This window comes from Harpegnathos saltator, unplaced genomic scaffold, assembly GCF_003227715.2.
Source record: "Harpegnathos saltator strain DR-91 unplaced genomic scaffold, Hsal_v8.6 scaffold208, whole genome shotgun sequence".
In the NCBI taxonomy this organism is placed as follows: Eukaryota; Metazoa; Arthropoda; class Insecta; order Hymenoptera; family Formicidae; genus Harpegnathos; species Harpegnathos saltator.
This window is the reverse complement of record NW_020229993.1, coordinates 1,559,518-1,578,822: the sequence shown is the minus strand read 5'-3', so window position 1 is coordinate 1,578,822 and position 19,305 is coordinate 1,559,518. Positions and strand designations below refer to the sequence as shown.

The following is a 19,305-nucleotide window of genomic DNA, read 5'->3' as shown; positions in this document are numbered from 1 at the left end:
AAGAGTAAGAGAGAGAGAGAGAGAGAGAGAGAGAGAGAGAGAGAGAGAGAGAGAGAGAGAGAGAGAGAGAGAGATGGGGTAGGTGGAGGAGGAGGTGGGGGAGATGAGAGGAGAAGAGTGGCAAAGAGAGGAAGAGAGACTCGAGGGGGACTTTAAAGCGTCGTTTCACGCAACGTGTCTTTTGAGATCAATAGAAGACGATTTTGAGACGTCGTTGCGGTAAAAGAGTAACTTCTGCAGCGGAGCGAACATAGTGTGACGACGGAGAATAGAAACTTCATGTCATTGACGTCACGGGAGCGTTACGTTATAACAGTGTTCAAAACTCGCGAAATATTCTCGCTCTTTTATTTTCCGCGCGATGAAACTTGCATTCTAGTCACTTTTTGTAGGCAGCAATAGCAGCAATCGACCGGTAATATATAGAAATCACATGTTCGCGCGCGCGCGCGATATGGATCATTCTTGGGGGAGGTGTATCGGTAAACTTTCCGCGTGGGGGTGTTGTATGCAAAGCTCGGTCCGCGGCTAGTACTCCCGGGGATGATTCTGAATCCTCGCATCGTCGAGGAATACGCGGGCCCACACACTTTAAGCAAACTTTTCATCCGAGGGTCTTTCTCTCGGCTCCGCATTCGGTTCCTTTCATACCCCGTCGTCCCTGGCAGGAGCTTGTTTATAGCACCCTGTAGATACCGTAAAATAGGAAATAGCACCCTGGGGGCGAGACGGAGTTTTTCCCGCGACGTGATTGGAGTTAAGACAAGTCCTTCTGTCCGCCGGCGTCACGAGGCCGTCTCTTCGTCCTCGCCCCGCCGAAAAATAAAGCATCATCGCGCCGGTCTCGAGTTATTTTAGCGAACACGACGGGAAGGAGCGATGTCGCTTTTTAAGCGCGCATTTGTCCTCGTTGACTTTTTGCCCGCGCCAGATGTCGTTCTCCGGCTAATTGTAACCGATCACCGCCGTTCTGTTTTACTTTAAACACGCGACTTATAAGCGACGGAATTTTGGGGGACACTTAAATTACTCGAATTTCTTTCTCTCTGTCGTAGCACGCGTTTATATACAGGATCCATTCGGCAGAGAGCGTCGCTTTGTGGTGAATCTTCCCACTGGACGTTTAAAATTAATCATATACTCGCGCTAAAACGGTGAGCGCCATTAATATTTCATTCACGGCAATGTAGTATCCTCAAAACTCATCAAGTATTCCAAAGTCAATAAGCAAAATCCTTGCAATGACTGGTAAACTCGGATTCACTATGCGGTGATGTTCTTAGAAGTCGCTCGTAGCGGTTCCGAGAAGCCCAGAGCGATTTTGAATAATAGCGACTAACTTTGCTTCGTCAGGTGGAATAATGTGAACAGTCAGGTAAACGGGATAATGCACGTATTAATTTTTCGGCGATAAAATTAACAGTTAAATTAATAATAATTATTATTAAAAAAATATATATATTTATATTTTCCTAAGTTTATACACACAATGTCTGATTATTATTTAAAAAAATGTAATATAACTAGTGAGAGAGCCAATTTTACTCCATTTAATTTCACAAATTCTTTATTTAATTGTTGAGTATAGACTAGTTTTTTCTCAAACCGCCTCATCTTTTATAGAGAAACGTAAACGCATATTTTTAATGAAATAATGCAGCACTTTTAAAATTGCGCATTGCATGTTTCATCATTTTAATGCTTGAAACGTGTAAATGCCTTGACCAGGTGAATGTTACGTCGACTCTCAATCAAGCCATGAAAATTTAACGTCATATAAAATGAAGTAGATGACGTAGTCATCATTTGATGTAGTTGGCATTTGATTTGTCTAATTTACTTGGAATAAATGAAATATATACGACGTTAAATTGTTTAGGATATATCTATATTTACATAGATTCTCGGTTGACGTGAATGTACCTATTACGACTACACATTTATTTGTGTCTATATGTTGTAACCCGTGACTCGAGAAATCATTTTTTTTATTCGGAAACGAATCTTGGACGTTGATTGAAAAGTTTGCTCGGCGATACGACTCGCGCAGCTGCTCGATGCGAAACTGCAAGCCATTGAAGCAGTATTAGCTAATTTATTATGTATTAGATAATTACTAATATGAGTCACTGCGTGATATAAAATATATACCCATTCTAACATTTCTTAACTTCACATTCAGCTTTGAGTGTTGCAGTCTTTGAGAAAGAAGCTACATTTACTTCGTATAAAAGTCGCATGTAATTTTATTTCAGTTTGAAAAGCAAACGGCCGAAATCACCGCAACATCGAAAACACGCTGGAGAATGTCGAATGTCGAATGTCGAATGTTGAATGTAGAGTCTAAAAATATACCATCTGTCGGACAGTAGATTGAGGAAACATATCAACAGTCACACTGAAACAGAAGCACACTGAACAGAAGTACAGAATGGCAGGTGACAGTTTAAGGGTTGCAGCGAATGGAGAAATGTCGCAACAATAAATTGCCGACAACGGAAATATGACTCGTGAAATTCAATCAACGTCCGTCCCACTTGAACGAATCTCCTTGATCCCTCGCGAAAATAATCAGCCGCTTGAAAGTTCGGCGATCTGACGTCCGGCTTCGGTAAGTCCGATCCGGATTCCCGACGCCTCGATAGTATCGCGAGCATCCCTTATCCGGACGCGCCCGTGATTCGCGCGGTTTCGATTCGACAGCGCACGTAGTGGAGTGTGCAGGCCGCGTAGGAGCGCCTGGGGTGGCGGCGTCGTTCTCTCCGGAGTGGGGTGGATGAGGAGCGGCAGAGCGCGGGTGGCGCACGGCGTCGGCGATGGTGGGATCGGTCGGCGCGACAGGGGAAACGGAGCACGCGGGTTGTCGTGAGGCAGCAGGCAGGGGTACCGGCCAACACGCCGATAGGGGTGGTGGTGGTGAATCCCTCGAAAGTCCGACGGTGCTCTCTCTCTCCACTCTCAGTCCCGAGAGCGGAGCCAGAGGCGAGAGAGCGTTCGAACCTCGAAGCTCGCTTGCCGTTCCGCGACTCCTCGCGTATACGCGCTCGTCGATCATCTGTTCCGTTTCCGGTTTGTGTTGTTCGCACGTCGCGACTGGCGCACCACACGTCGGCTTTGCTCACGCGGGTAAGCGACACCGCCGTCGTTCACCCCGGCCCGAGAGGTGTTGTGAAGTCTGCTGCACGGTGTCCGGGGATTTACTCCGATACCAGCGCGTCGGATGACGCACTCTCGCGATATTCTTCTTCCAGCATCGCGCGAGGGAGAGGACCAACTTCGCGAAGGTGTCTTCTTGAGTTCTTGTCGTCCGCGTCGGGCACAGAGATGCTGCTCAGGCTCTCGGGTTCAGCCTCGGGCTCTCTCGGGCTCAGTGCGCTGAGCTATCCCGGTGCGAAGGGACGATTTTTCAAGCGGGGGTGTCGCGTGTGCTCGGTTTTGCCAAAGGGCGGGCTGAAATGTAGCGACGATCGGGGAGAGAGCGTCGTTTCGTTCCGAATTTCTCTGTTGCCGGACTGCATCGGCGGCTGACTACGAGAGAGGGAAGGGGAGAACGAGGCGAAGGGAGAGAGCTCGCTGATCGACTATACAGCGCGCGTGTCGGTGCAACACCCGAGCCGGGTAGAATCCTCGAAGGGCACCGGTCAGGCCAGGCCCTCCTGCCGAGTCTGAGAGGAGCGCGCACGATGCGCATCCGATGGAAACATGAGAATCGCACTCGTACTCGCGCGAGAGAGATCGATCGTCACATGCTCCAAAGTTCGCGTGCCGATAGCGAAGGCTCGTCACGTGCCTTTCGTGGCCGCGGAGGGTGGGCCGAGACCATTGGCCTTCATTTATCCTCGTGTTCGCTGTCTCGCGGATGCATCTTCGATTTCTTTTCACTCCGTGATATGCGTGCTTTACGCGAAGCTCCAGACGACGACGTTCGGCATATCCGTATTATCGTGCCATGTGTGGATTACATATCCTTCTCTATTCGCTTTCCTATTGTTGCCCTCTGTGATAATAAAAAATGACGAGAGAGAGAGAGAGAGGAAGGAGAAAGTGGGTACGAGATAGTGGCTACGATTTGACGCGAGTGGAATTTACGAGCGAGAGAGGTAGTTGGCTGTCTGTGACGCGCGGCTTGCTCTTAAAATAAATGTCGACGATACACGTTGTCGCGCCGGTCGAATATTCATCTTTTCCCTTTTTCGGGCGCACGCGTGATTTTATCCCGACGGGACGCGTAGAGAGGGGGGGGGCAGAGGGAGAGAAAGGGAAATGCGAGCGGGCCCTTGCATGCGCGGCGGCTACGAGAACAATCATAGTGTAGAAACAACACGCAGGGAGACGAGCGGCATGGGGCTCGGGACAAAGCGGTCCCGCTCGCACCATGCATATGCACGAGGGACTTTGTGTACCCGGTTTGCGGGCCGGTGATTACAGGTGGGAATAAACCGATACCGGGATACGGAGCCTGCCTAAATACGTGCCGTGACCCACTTCTGTAAGTTTCGGACGTTCGCCGTTCTAATCCTACCGTTGCAGTCTCTCTTGTGCTCTCTCTCTCTCTCTCTCTCTCTCTCTCTCTCTCTCTCTCTCTCTCTCTCTCTCTCTCTCTCTCTCTCTCTCTCTCTCTCTCTCTCTCGACGTAATATCAAATATCAACATTTGCACATCGAGTCGCGCGCGCCCGCGTTCTCCAAAGGCGAGAATACGACGGAAGTTACGAGCGCGCGCTAGTTAATTTTACGAGGCGGACCTCGCAAATGGGAACGTATCGCGCGAACTTTCGGAGCAAACGCGTTTAGCAGTTTGGTGTTTCAGAATATGGGGCAACGTAGTGAAAAAAAAAAAACTGTCAGCTGGCGGAAACGTGTCGCTTTCCGATGCCGCCTGTCGTGTGCGAGACGAGCGTGTGAAAGAAACACTCGACAGAAATAAGCGCAACAGCGGTTGCGAAATGATGATCCTCGTATAATGTCCGAGAAATAATCTCGTCCGCCACCACCACCACCACCACCACCACCACCACCACCATTTCCCGCGTCATCTCGCTCACCGGATTAGCCTAATTACACGCAATCGCCGATATCAACTGGAGTGTATATTAGCACAGCCTCCGAGAGCGATAATTTATGACCGGCTTTTTTAAAATTCCGCGAGGCACGCCGAGCGTATCGGTGTATCAATCTACAAGTTCGACCGGCCTCCCGGGACGATCAATTTAAAAGGCCGTCCGTTTGCGCGAAACGCGAAGATGATTTATGCCCCGTCCCGAATACCACGCACTCGAATCGCGCGCTCGCTTGCTCACGAAGGGCGGATTTCGGCAGCCGACGGCCCGAAATTATCCGATACCTCAATTAACCGCGTAAATCATCGCGGCTTGAAAGGCAAACGTTAAATGACTAGCGCTGCATGCGCATTTTCGCCGCGATTGTGCGCGCCCTGATTTTGAATTTTCTACGAGATTCGATTGGGACCGAATGGAAACGATGACGTCATGAGTCACAGGATCGCCGGTCATCGTTATCCCGCGATTTTCCAATCACGGAAGCCCTTTGTGCCGAAAGAGCGCGCGGCTTAACGATTAATCGTTGCCAAATGCTGCCGGCGTAATCGCCGACGTGCTACGCACGTGCGTGTTCGTCGAGAGATTTTAAAAGCTACGCATGCCGTGTGGGAATCAGCGCAGATGTAACGCGTTTGGTTATATAATATAACGCAAATTAACACGTTATATATGCGTCGAGTATTCTCCCCTCTCCTCTCTTGCCCCCTGCGCTATCGATCCTTCGGAAGACCAGATATAAACGGGCTCAACGGGCACCGCACAGAACTCGCTTCCCGAAGACGCTGTGAGCGGCGTTATCGCGTTAATCGCATTAACAACTGTCGATCGATATCGCTATCTTCATTTATAAATACTTCGATCGGCGATTCGTTACGCCCGTAAATCGGAGCACTCACGTCACTCTCCGGTAACGCGAGAACGCGTACGCGCGAATCGGGGCTGGGGATGAATCCAGCTGAGTTGTAACAACACGTTGCTAAACGATCGACGAGCTCTTTCTTCGTGGAACCGGAGTTCCACCGGGCGATTTGAAGGCGCGTCGTTTACAAGCACAGCGCTTTAGCGTCGAAGTTTGACAGGTCCTTCACGTCGACGTTGCACCCGTGGGAATTCGATCGGCTCCTCCAAAGCTCGATAATCGGATCCCATGCATTCGGCGGCAATGAATCAACCGATCCGCGCTATACTTCACAAGGCTCCCTCCCTCGTTATCGCGATCTTTCCGCTTCGTAGGAATTAATAGCGGACGCAACTCGTCGGCGAGACGTCCCGGTTTCCCGCCACGGGACTGCGAGGCACTACTCGTCTCCGTCAGCGACTGATACTCTCGCGATACTCTCGGTCGGAGGCGGAGGAATCGCGGCTCACGGTCGTCATCGCATTGTCGAGGAGACATCTGGTGACGCGCGAAGCTTGCAGGTAAATAGCAGATTCTCTCCGTGTGATCGTCCGCGGTGGTGCGTCCTGTGTCTCGTGTGCCGTGGACGCGTTTCGTCCGTGGCCGCTCGAGTTGTGAAGTGCCGGTGTGATTCACCGAAGAACCGAAGGGAGGAACGAAGAGAGAGAGAGAGAGAGAGAAAGAGAGAGAGGAAGCCCGAGATAGAGGTGTGGTGCACACGAAGAGAGATGCGCGACGCGGACGAAAGGTTCATGTCCGGCGTTGCGGCGGAAGTCCAGCTTCGCGTGACGGTGCTGAATCGTCGATGCTGAATCGCGCTCGCGACGCGTCCGCGCGGTAGTGTTCGAGCGGAGCCTCGCGCGCGAATGACAGCCGGAGGACTCTTTCGCCGCTGGAGTGACAGTGAGAGCTTCGAGCGTTGAGCTGGGAAAGGGACGAGTCTCGGCAGACGCCGAGTTCGAGACGACACGCCGAGTCGGTGATCCGCCGAGAAGGGACTACTGCAACGTAAACGGGTGGTGATCGGTAGTGATGCCGTGATGGGCTGCAGCTCGAGATCGTTCTTCCTGACCACGCTCCTCGCGGCTGGATTACTGTCGATCGTGCTGTTCGCCGAGTTGTCCTGCGCAACACGTAAGTCTGTCTCTGAGTCATTTTCGTAGATAAATACTCTCAATGTTCGCTATGCGAGCTGATTCATGCTCAGACAACTCGCTCAGACGCCTCGCGGAGACTCAGTTGTCTTTGGCGAGACCTTGAGAGTCGAAAAGTTAAGGTCCGGCAGCTCTTTGCTAGACACATGCGGGCACTTATAAGCACCTGAGATGTTCAGTCTGGAAGACGATTTGTATAAGTCAGGTGTGGAAAATAATCATTAGAATGAAAAATAGGACTACGGAAGTCAGTACAAGTTATTTATTAAGGGATAATGTTTAACATATGTATCTAGGTATATGTGTATAATATATGTTCAAATTTCGATATTTATGATTTTTCGGAAAATTATCTCAGTTTCTGAATTTCGAGACTTTGATTTTTTGCGATGTTGCGCATGTCCATCAATTCTTTTATTTTTAAAGTAAATAATCTGCGCACACGTTTGTGACAAGAGACATATAAATTTGATTTGACTTCGTAGTTTCATGAAATGAGCGTTCAGTTGATCGATTATACATGTTGTGTGCCTTAATTATTTTGTCGGTGCGAGAAATTGCTGGAGTGCGAATAAAGCGCATTAGTCTGCGTATCTGATAAGTTTTGGATTCGCGCATTCCCGTATCGATATCCGATCTGTCCTCATTTGTCATAATGCTGTTCCGCATTTTGAACATTCTTATTGGATCTCATGGCAGCGGCGGCGAGTTAATAATGCATCAGCGATTACATAATTTAACAGCAATTTTGATGTAGGAAATTTTAATGACGATATTGCACTATAAATGAAGGCATGCGTTAACTTTGGCTCTCCACACGTTATTGCATCTCCTACCTTTGTGAAACTCCATATCGATATTATCATGCTAAGGGCGAGATCATCGTAAAATGAACGATAAGCGAATATGTAATTTGATTGAAGCGTCGACGTGAGAGAGATTTCAACTATGCAGTCAAATATGTATGGTATACGCAGTAGGGGTTCATAAAAAACAGTGTATCATTAATATAAAATATTTCATATCTGTTTCCTGCGTAGATGTGATCTTAAGACGCATCATAAAAATTACAAAGTACGAATGGAAGTTTCCTTTTTTTCGCGCAAACTCGTGTTTGATGAACGAATGAAGATGATGAAAAAAAAACGAATAAAATGTACAAAGAAGGGAAAACGAACAAGGTGTGCGAGACAAAACTCGTAAATATATCAAGAGAATGCGAAGGTTTTGCCTCTTTTTTCAGTATAATTTTTTTAGAATGCATTTTTTAATACTAGAATTACTGAGCGGTCAAAAAAGCGATTGATTTGTAATTTCTTGTAAAAATTACTTAAATTTATACAATGACAGATTTTATATTTTTAATAGATATTGAATAAAATTAAAAAGAAATAAATAAACATTCTTGCTCTCGCGTGAATATTCTTTCGAAAACCAGTCACATTTCGACTGCTCCACAGTAGTGGAGTTCCACATAAGTTACGTTAGTCGTCAGTAATTCTAATATTATAGTTCAGACGGCAATTACGGTGATACGTTAAAAAAAGATTAACATAATAACAGCAAGGATATAAATCACGAATTAAAATTAACAAATGTGAGCACAGCTTGACGCGCCTCGTACAACCAGTTAGAGATACGCGTTGAATCTTCTACAAATTCGCTGAAAAAGGATTTTATTTGAATTTTTGAGGGAATGACATTTTCGCATATTGCTATGTTCAAAAAAAAAAAAAGAAATAACAAAAATGAAATTCAAATCTGTCTTTGATGTTTGAAGCGACGCGCTCGGAATTACACGCTTGGAGATTACGTAGGCGCAACATGAATTTGCTGCTTTGTATTATTTTTCTGTCCTCTCTCTCTCTCTCTCTCTCTCTCTCTCTCTCTCTCTCTCCCTCTCTCCCTCTCTCTCTCTCCTGAAAGCACAATCGCGTAATTGCGGGCGATTAGCATTCCGCGCGAGAAGATCGCGGAGATTCCGTCGCATCTGCCCGAGGAAGCCTCTCATTAGACCGCGCAACGGAACTCGATGGGTCTAATTATTTTCCGAGTGCCTCCAAACTCGAGAGATTCGCATTTCGGGCGATTCTGAATCGAGGCCACGCGCATCGATATCCCTTTCTCGGTTTCTCCCTTTGCCTCGGCTAATCCATATTTGTTTCCTTTATGTTACACCGCTCTTAACGCCGCGTACATTCGCGTATATACCACCGCCAACACCGTGCACACAACCGCAAAACAGTTCCTCCGGTGAGTGGCAGCCATTCCTAAAATAGATACGTGCAATCATTTTGCAAATTGTGCGTACGAATTGTTTGAAATAGAGAGCTGCTGCGCAGGCAGGACAGCTGACTTGTATTTATTGCTCGAAAAGTAAGAGGAAATATTGAGGCATATTTGAAGGACTTTTTGGTAAATTTAAGTTTAATTTACAGCGTCTCACTGATGATAAAAATTGTGGATTTTTTATATATACTATTATTCTGTTTTCCGATGCATTTTTTATGAAATGCTTATGTGACAAATAAGTGTAGTCAGAATGTGAGAAACACCAGTGATGTTGAATTTTTGCTTATATTCAGTTTGGCTTGACGAACCGCCACTTTCATTTCCAAGAGATCGTCAATTTGCTCTCGGGTCACAAGTTTGCAACATGTCCTCGTTTAAGTGCGGAATTCTCGATTGTAGAATGGTCTACAAAAGATTGTACTTTTACGCTGACTCCAGTCTCGTTAACTTCGATATTTTCAGGATATAACATTCATTTTCATATGTACACATCAAGTGTTATCCTGAAAATGACTATGGCAGAGGGTCTCAGTGAGTCTCGTTATAAGCAATTTTAGTATGTCGTAATTCAAATATTCCTCTTCAGACAGATTTAATTCTACCAAGAGCGCGCGCTGAAGCTTCCTCGGGATTCGAAGATGCTTCTGATTAAAGTATTGGGAAAAAATAAATGTAGACAAAAAATGAAAAAAAGAGAGAGATCAGTACGGAGTGAAAACCCGAGAGCGATGATGAAATGGCCTGTTTAGTCGAGAGAGTATATGCGACTCAACGTGAAAAGGCAGGAGCGACACAACGGAGTATAATCTCCCTTTCCCTACTGTCGGATTGTTGGGGATCCAGGGGTTGTCTCGGTGGGTCACGACGGGCGAGAGGGAACGGGCAGAGAGGACGGGAAGGGGCAACGGCTCCGCTCAAAGGATGCTGAAGCGGGCGAATGGGATGGGCGAACGTCGTTGTCACGACCAGGCGTGAGGTCGCAGATATTCCCTTGTCTTTTATTAAGGAGGGCTTCCTTTCTGTGTTTTGCCTCGCTCTTCCTTTCACGCGTGTTGCTCTGTTTAGCGGGCCGCCGATGTTCTTTTCCGCGCTTCGTTCTGTCCATCTCGTCGCCGACGCCGCCGCAGTACACCCCTGCGAATAATGCTATAATTATTTTCCTTCTCTTCACCCTCCCCCTGCACCTGTTTTTCTCTCGCTCGCTTTCTCCTTTTTTCGCTCATTTTCTCTCCCTCTGTCTTTTTCTTTCTTCCCTCTCTTCTTTCCCTCCTGTCTCTCTTTGCTCGGCTCCGGTTCTGTACTCTCTGCGGGTGATTCTTTGCTGTATCCTGACCGTTCCGGCGTATACAGTTTTTTCTGGGTCATTAACGTGCAACTGTGCGATAAATGTTTAATTTCGACTTCCTCGCGTTCCGCGAAAAATTTGTGGAACTTGGTCCGCACCGCGGTATTTTTTACTTTCGCTGCAACTTGTCGCTGGAATTGAAGCCCGGGAGGTCCTGCATTTGTTAAGCGCTGAATTAAAAAAAAATTTCATCGGCTACGGCGGCGATAGCGTATTCCAGTGCGACAGAAAATATTGCAAAAATGCTATCGAATGGAGCGTACAGATTGAGTTGAGGTAACGCTGCTTCGAAAAGAGAAATATGCAAGCGTCGAGTTGCTTGCAAACACGCGTTTATGCAATGACGCGAAAAAATATTCTCCACTTAACGCTCCTTCTCAGATATGCTCGATCTATCACCTCGATAATGAACGCAACGCTGTTCTACGAATCTTAATTTCGATTGCGTGACGGAGTTCCGATATGTCGACGCGTTACTCTGTCTCCAGGAATATTTGGCAAACGCCGTTCGCTACATACGGTCTCCTACGTATACGGTCTCCTACGTATGGCGCAAAACTTACGCAAAGATATTCGCAAACGACCTCATTTCTTCCCGCGCTCTCGGTTCCTCTGCGAAGGAAACTTTCGTGCTCTCTTTTTTTCTGGCCGAGCGACTTCGCAATCGCTTCGAATTGTTTGAATTTATTTTGGATCTTCTTTGAAAGAGAGAGAGAGAGAGAGAGAGAGGGAAAGAGAGAGAGAGAGAGAGAGAGAGAGAGAGAGAGAGAGAGAGAGAGAGAATCGCATACAATTATATTTATCGCCGTAATGTAAAGTTACCCTTTTTCTTCCCGGCAGTTTCCTTCCTTACGTCTCCTCTATCATATTCTCTGTGGGTATCCCAATGGGACATGTTCGATTTCACGTAAAAACATTGTCGGTACATAGAAATTTCGCTTTGATCAGAAGCTCCGTTTTAACGGTCCGTTCTAACGCCATCTTGGAAAGTACCATTTACTCTTTTCTATGTCGCGATATTGGCTATGTGAATACATACCCAGCCGTTACAGATGTGTATGTTAAACGATACGCGAGCGCTCTTTCGCTTCGTGCTTTACCTCACCCCCATCTACCATTTCTTCCTTTGTAGCTAGCTACCTCGGAATCGCTGCTTTGTTCAGCATTTTTCTTACTTCACATTCTCGTTATCAACGTAGCGCAAATAAACGTTGGCTAACGACGCGATCATTTCTGTTAAAGCGGTCGTCAGGTATGCGCGTTCACGTGTCCCCTTTGCGATGCGTTCTTCATTACTACCAGCGGCTCGTCTATCTGCGATCTCTTTACGCGACGCCATGTTTTCGCAGACCGTATCTCCTTTTGCGGGCTTGGCAAGGGTGGTCTTGTTTATTATGTCTTCCTCTGTATTCTCTCCGGAGGAGACAACCGCGTTCTCGGCGTTCGTCATCTCCTTCGCTCCAACCGCACTCTCGCTGTCTCTCCCTGTCTTTCTCCTTCGCGCTCTTCTCCGTGAGCCTATAAACTATATTCTTATTTCCCGACGACTCTGGCTCCTTTTGTACGTTCTCGTTAGCGCGATGTACGTTGAGATTTTCCGAGGCGCGACATGGATTCGCGGGTAGTATTCGAGATCGTCTCGCTTTCTGGGTCACGCCACTTTCTCTCTCTCTCTCTCTCTCTCTCTCTCTCTCTCTCTCTCTCTCTCTCTCTCTCTCTCTGTCTCTCTCTCTTTGTCTCTCTTTCTATTTCTCTTTCTCTCTTTCTCTCTCTTGTCCCTGCGAATGTCGCAATAAAAGTTTGCGTCTTCCTCGCGGCGCGGACGCACCTGCGGCCTTCTCTCCTCGCATTCTTAGTTCCGCCCTCTTTCGTTCCATATCCGGCAAGATTGATAACGCGTCTTTTTGCACTGCATCGATCGGGCCCTTTTTTGTCACTAGCTTGCTAGATTCTTTCTGTTGGTCTCGCAAAAAAACAGAAAAACAAGCAAGTCGCGTCATCAGCAATGCCGCGGAAATCCGTGTAAATGCGTCGTCGATAATCTAAATAACGCGGAAGAACCTCTCTTCTTTCGCGGGCTACGTGCTTGTCGAGGAATGGGAATGCGAATGAGAACGCGAAAAATCGAGAGAAAGAGTGAGAGAGAGAGACAGAGAGAGAGAGAGAGAGAGAGAGAGAGAGAGAGAGAGAGAGAGAGAGAGAGAGAGGTAGTGAGAAACAGAGAGAAAAAGGTACAGAGAGGAAGAGAAGAGCACGTCGAACGGAGGTTAGCTATATCGCGCGAATGCAAAAATCGATTTTACGACAGTCACGGTGCGCTCAACCCTCGCATCGCGTGCAAATAAACGCCCGTTATCCGACAGATTTTCCCGCTTCATACTTTAACGCGAGACTTATAGGCGATAAACAATAGTTGCCCTCACATTCTCTGCGATGTTACCCCATTTTCCTGAATTCCGACGTAACACCATAATAAGAAAATGCTACTATTTTCTCCCTTTCTCTCTCTCTTTCTCTCTCTCTTTCGCCAGAGTACTTTGTCCAGCTTATGCTCGTAACGAAAGAGATACATGGATTAAAACAAGAGATAAAACTCCGGGGCTTTTTTGGATCTATTCGATTTTCACTGTACTTTTTGTCTTGAAAAGCGCAGCGAATGTTTGGATGAAAATAAAAAAAGAAATTCACATCGTGTCAAGGCTGAATTCTCATTATCTGTTTAAACGGCGATAGTGAAATGTCCGTCAAACTTTAGTCAAATTTTCTTTTTCTAATAGGAACGATTAAGATGTGACGGTGACGAATACTATGAATATGCCAATGCAAAAGTATTGAGGAGAGATTTGACGGGGGATGGACAGAGTCCTGTTAGCCGCCGCTTAAATGGATATGAGTATCCTAATACGCTGCAAGTCTGTTTCTTTTTCATTTAAACATTCGCTCCATTTTTCGAGACAAAGAATACAGTGAGATTGCAGCTTAAAGCTCGATTCTCGCTACGCGTTTAGGCAGCGACAGACAGAGTGCCATCAAGCCTCCATCGAATTCTTCCATGCTTTCTTATTGAAGTATTTACAATACGCATTACTGACTGATTTTAAGCATTCCTATTAAAAGAAGAAAAAAAATTTCACCGAGCATTTTGGCGATATCCTATTTGCCGACACCTAGACGAATAGTGCTGCGAACCCGACCTTACTAGCGATTCGGTACGTCTCGACCAAAAATTGAGCCATCCGCGCGTCGTGGTCGTAACAACCGCCGATACGTTATTCCGGTCGTTGATGAAAAAGTCGCCTCACGTAGAGACAACGCGCTGTAAAATATTACGTACCTCATAAACCCGTAGCTCTCTCTGTCCACGCACAGTTTATCGGCCTTGATTCATGGCGGGCGGCCGGGGCAATAGTTTTATCGCTGCTACGACAGATGCGGAATTAATCAAATTGCAGATTTTTTCATAAGCGTCCGCCGATTGCGATTATAAAATCATTGACTGCGCGCCATTCTGACCTGTGACGAGCGGCACGGCACAGCGCATCAGGACGCGACGCGACGCGATGCGCCGGGCTTCGTTTTATTGGCGTTGTTCATCCCGGCGTGAACAGCGATATTACGCATTAGAGATTACGCCTGCGAGCCAGGATCGCCGCCGCCGGATTGCGTTTTCGCGGAACCATCGAACCGGGCTCAATCGATACGTGCCTCGTGAAATTATGAGCATCATCGCACCGACGTTTTACCCCTATCCCGAGGATTTATTTTTCGAAAAATTCCCCGTCGAGAGAGAGAGCGTATTATATTCGCGTTGCGCAACGATGCCGTACGTTCCGCCGTATTCGCCGTTTCGCTATGCGTGACCTGCGTGAATTGAGATAAATGTATCGAAATGGCATTGTGTATTGAATTTTTCGAGTCAACTGGAACGGGTCTTCCAAGATTACACAGAGAAAATATTGTTTCTGTTTTTTCGTAACAATTCTTTTCAATTTGATTATGCTTTCGTGTATGAATATTTGCCTGATTATTTGTAGATTTTCGAATAGTAATAAAGAAGAATAATAAATTAAGATAGGATGTCAATGTGTTGCTTGATTGTTTAATTATGTAGTCATTTTTTCTATAAAATTTTCTTCCGAGACGGAGGATAAATATCCTTTTCTCTCTCTCTCTCTCTCTCTCTCACTCACTCACTTTGTCTGCAATTAATCTCTCGTGCATTTCAACAGCGATTTAATTCGGAACTTAGATATTAATCGGAAAAGTTACTTTTGCGTTACAAAAGAATAGACTTTTGATTTCGAGAAACCTTCTATATCAGTGTACGTAGGAATAAAGATACAAATTGTACGAGTGGCTTTTACATTCGGTCGAAGTTGGAAATCCTCGTTAGAGTTTGCAGTGTGCGTAATCAAGGACAGTCAGTAAGTTCAGAGTTAGAGTTGCGGTTTGAGGACTGCTCTAAGTTTGACGGTACTGTTCGGTACAATTAGCATCTTTGACGTTAACGACATTAATAATTAATAATCGATATTTCGAAATTCAGCAACTTCGTACTGTGGTTTCTCTGTAACGTTGGTAATCACATTTACGGTCGAGCTAAAATACAACGTGTTCGTCGATCCGTATTTGTGAATATATATTAATTGTGCGCCTTCAATAAGAGCGCAAACAACGACATTATTGGAATATTAGTGTATCATCGCGAGTGTAAGTTATTGCCGAGTTGAAATTTTGCCATCACATTAATTACATGCTGTTATGTTTTGATGCTATAAGTGATTAGTACCTTTTTCTCTATATTGAATTGTCCTTAAAAAAGAATTCATCTTGGAATTATCTAATATTTGATTTTATCATTCTATCCACATTTAAATCTTTTATTTTTAATTTCAACAAGAAATCTGTTAGTTATGTAACTTAACTATAGGTAGAACAATGAAATTATTAACAAATTAAACAACTAATCTTTTATTTATTTCTTTTGCATTAACAGTGGAAAAAAAATATATATGTATAAAATATATATTCATATGAAAAACATACGATATACCGCTGCCTGTGTCTCGGTATCTCTTGTATTTTTTATTCCGGGCTTTTTAACTCGGCATTATGTTTTTGGTTACATCGTCCTAGCATTCCGTATACTAGTTTGTAGCATTTATGGATGCAATTTGATTGGAAAAAAACGCGGGTTAATTAATTAACATGATGTTGTCTAGATTTTATCGTGATCTTCTTCTTTAACATAAACTTATTTTTCGATATATTGTGAAGAAGACGATCTTCTTCAATGTAAACTTATTTTTTGATATATTTTTCTTGTTTTATTGTTCGATAGAATCTTATTTTATTGTACTTTACATTGTTTGTGGGAGTCGAATAGCGATACTACGAAGATGATAAAATTTTTGCGATTAATTGCTTTTGGCTGCTATAAAATGCGCGTCATCCCTTATGACGGGAATATGTGATGTCTCTAATATTGGGAACAGAACAATGACTGCACTCGTTACTAGTCTCTGTGGAACAATCGAAATGCGGGAGTATAATATTTGATGATGGGTACTGTCACTGTCAAGTTGCGTCGCGGCATGGCTGAATGAAGCGCAAAACAGTGCGTCCTCGATATCGCACCATCGCTTTCGAACAATCGACATCTTCGATATTCGTAGCTTCATTAATAATCGGTGATAGACATTTAAACTCCAAACACTATTCATCATTATTCTAATGCTGCCTTCATTGTGTATTTAACGTCGCTGAGTGAATTTTCGGCGACGTAAATTTTAACGCGTCTCTATAGTACTTTCTCGCACAATAACTGTCGAGTCGCACTCATCAATATCAATTAGTTATGTTCAATTGCCTTGAATGCTGATACTCATTTTGTTCGACACTGGAAAATTAAACGCGAATATTTTCCGTCAATCTTAATTGTAGGCAGCGACTTCTATTTTTGCTCGTGTAGTGTCTTATATTTTTGAATCAGATTATCGAGCCTTGCGATTCCCTCGTTACGATTGTCTGTCTTCGACACGCCGTTTTCCAAATATGCAATTGCTACTTCAGTAACGAGAATTAACGGCCAGTTCACTCGCAGTTTTATCGCAACTGTCTTTTCGATTGCAAGAAATAACGATTCTACCATTCTTCTTAGTTCGCTATCTTTCTAACATTTCGGCGTCAGGGTGTCAGCGATTGTGGCAACGTCATGCTTGCGTTGATAAACGGGATGTTACTTGCGCATACTGCAGAAAAGTGCCCTTAGACAGTCGAGGAGATTTACGAGTACGATAGGCACTTCGAAACGCTGAGCTGATAAAAAGTTCGTCACTGAAAATTCGTGAATTTTCGGTTAACTTACGTAAAGCGAGGTTTTTTATGTTAGACGGATTAAAAGAAGCAGTGCTGCATATATAATCAAAAGCGTAGTGACGCTTAATTGACGTTATGCATTGATAAAATATTGAGAAAAAAAGACGCTGTAATATCAGAAGGACTTGTCGCAAATTCAGAACTTTATCTTGCGTTTATCATTCATGAACAACAGGATACGACAAGAAAATTAGCACATATGCATATCTCTTTTACGATTCAAATAAACATTAATAAATATTCGTATTACCAAATGGTAATTATCGTATATTTCCTCTTTATGCTTGGCTGATTTTATTTCAATGCATTAATACGTGATTTTAAGTATAGATATACAATATTTGTATATATGTATATATACATATATATTGTGTATATACATGTAAATTGTGCGTGAAGAGAATCCAAAATGTGGCAACTTCTCGATTGTTCGTAATTGGATATTAGTTCAAATAATTATGATTTATTGGTATATTACATAATCAGCGAATAATTTTATTACAGCGGTAATCAGCTAGCGAAACGTTAGACAATAAAAACTATGGTATGTCCGACAATTGAACATGATATCTATCTCCAAAAATTGTTCCTTGTACTAAATCATTTCAATCGACTGTGGGATTCAATTAATTAAAAATGGCAAAAAGATGAGATCGCCAAAAAAAATGTAGATCAATTTTAATTTTTACTTATTATTTTATTATTTCGGAAATTTTATTTAAATTATCTTTAATATGTTTATCGCAATTATATCTTGCTGAAATATGTCTTTTGTACATCAAATATTTTTAATATAAACATTACATTATTGAGTATATTATTGAGTACAGTAACACGCGTTACAATACTTTGTAATTTTATCAACATGATTTATTGAATCGGCTCACAGAGCCGATTCGTATCAGTATTATGCGGCTGCGAATTTTAATTCGCTCAGCGATTCGATGGCCATAGACGTCGATGTCATCGTCGTCACCATTTTTGCGGGTATTATTCCCTGTAATCCGAATCCGTACGTCCCTCTAGACCGACATCTTCCTCGGAACCGACGGCTGATCTGATCATTTATTTTACGCGCGAGGACTCATTTCTCTCGCATTACGCCAGGCCGCCGGACAAGATTTATGTATTTTCGAGGATAGAACTGTAGTATCTGCTTTATGACTCGGCAGATGAGCGAAATGGCCTCCTACTCTCGCCGCCGCCCCTCGCCGTCGCTCTTCCCCATGGGAATCCTTCCCCAAGGGAGTCCTTTCTGGCAACGACTGTGCCGCGTTTGCGCGCGCGACTAACGCATCGACAACTTTTAATGCTCCCTTTTGATTTGGTATCTCGTCCTCGTTCCTTCGCGTCGCCTCCCCGCGCTCTGGTTTATCTGGTACGCTCGCCATCTAGCGAGCACGATCGCGCCATGCGGAGAAAAATGGCCTGTTACATCGGTGTGTCGTCGGCTGCGAAAAGATTCTCTCTTTCTTCTTTTCCGCGGGTAACATCGCCTTTATGTCGTCGTGACACACGCGACGGTCGGGAAATCGACGTTCCTTAAGCGACGACCGTATGCACCGCTTCCAATTGCAGGTACGTGGCGTTTCGTATTTCCGGATGACAAAGAAGGGCGCGAGCGCAGTACGCGAGTCGGAGAACCGACCGAACGAGTCGCATTTCGCCGGAATAAATGAGTAGTAGTAGACTCGTCATTTCTATTGCCATCAGACGAGATTTCTGATCGCCGTCACTGAACTTCTCCAGCTTGCAATTTCGTCGCGTAACGTCGCGCACGCGTTCGGCGCTTCGCCCTAGGCCCATTCGCATTTGGCTAATTTTTGCGTCACGTTAAAAAGTGTTTCATGAGAACCTGACCTGACTTTTAAGGACGCTTGACAACAATCGTGCGATGATATTTTTTATTCTCGTTCGACGAACAGCGATTGTACGTAATCGATCAACTTGAGGCAATGCATAGCAATGAGAACCACGTCCGTATTTCGTCTCCTATTGGCATCATCGACAGGTCCGATCGTATGTTTCGACGAAGAGGTCTCGCATTTCTTCTGGCTATACTGCAAGCTGAAAATAAGTATCGGAGTTACGGCGAAGAATAACTCTGCGACAAAAGTAAACCTTATTAATAATTTTCGTAGATCTCTTTCTCTCTCTCTCTCTCTCTCTCTCTCTGTCT

At 44.8% G+C, this 19,305-nt stretch overlaps 1 protein-coding gene across 7 annotated transcripts in view; it reads left to right on the top strand.

Moving 5' to 3' along the window:
- Nucleotides 1–2,940: 2,940 nt before the first annotated feature.
- Nucleotides 2,941–19,305, top strand: part of tei (irregular chiasm C-roughest protein teiresias) — a 444,987-nt gene continuing 428,622 nt past the window's right edge. For 2 of the 7 annotated variants that reach the window (XM_025298172.1, XM_025298173.1), the window contains exons 1-2: nucleotides 2,941–3,284; nucleotides 6,293–7,091. In XM_025298172.1, coding sequence (XP_025153957.1) covers nucleotides 6,998–7,091 — 94 coding nt within the window. In that variant the 5' untranslated portion in view covers nucleotides 2,941–3,284; nucleotides 6,293–6,997. Of the gene's footprint in view, nucleotides 3,285–3,317; nucleotides 4,490–6,292; nucleotides 7,092–19,305 lie in introns of those variants that run through there. The other 5 variants (XM_025298169.1, XM_025298171.1, XM_025298168.1 and 2 more) reach the window with 5 other exon arrangements.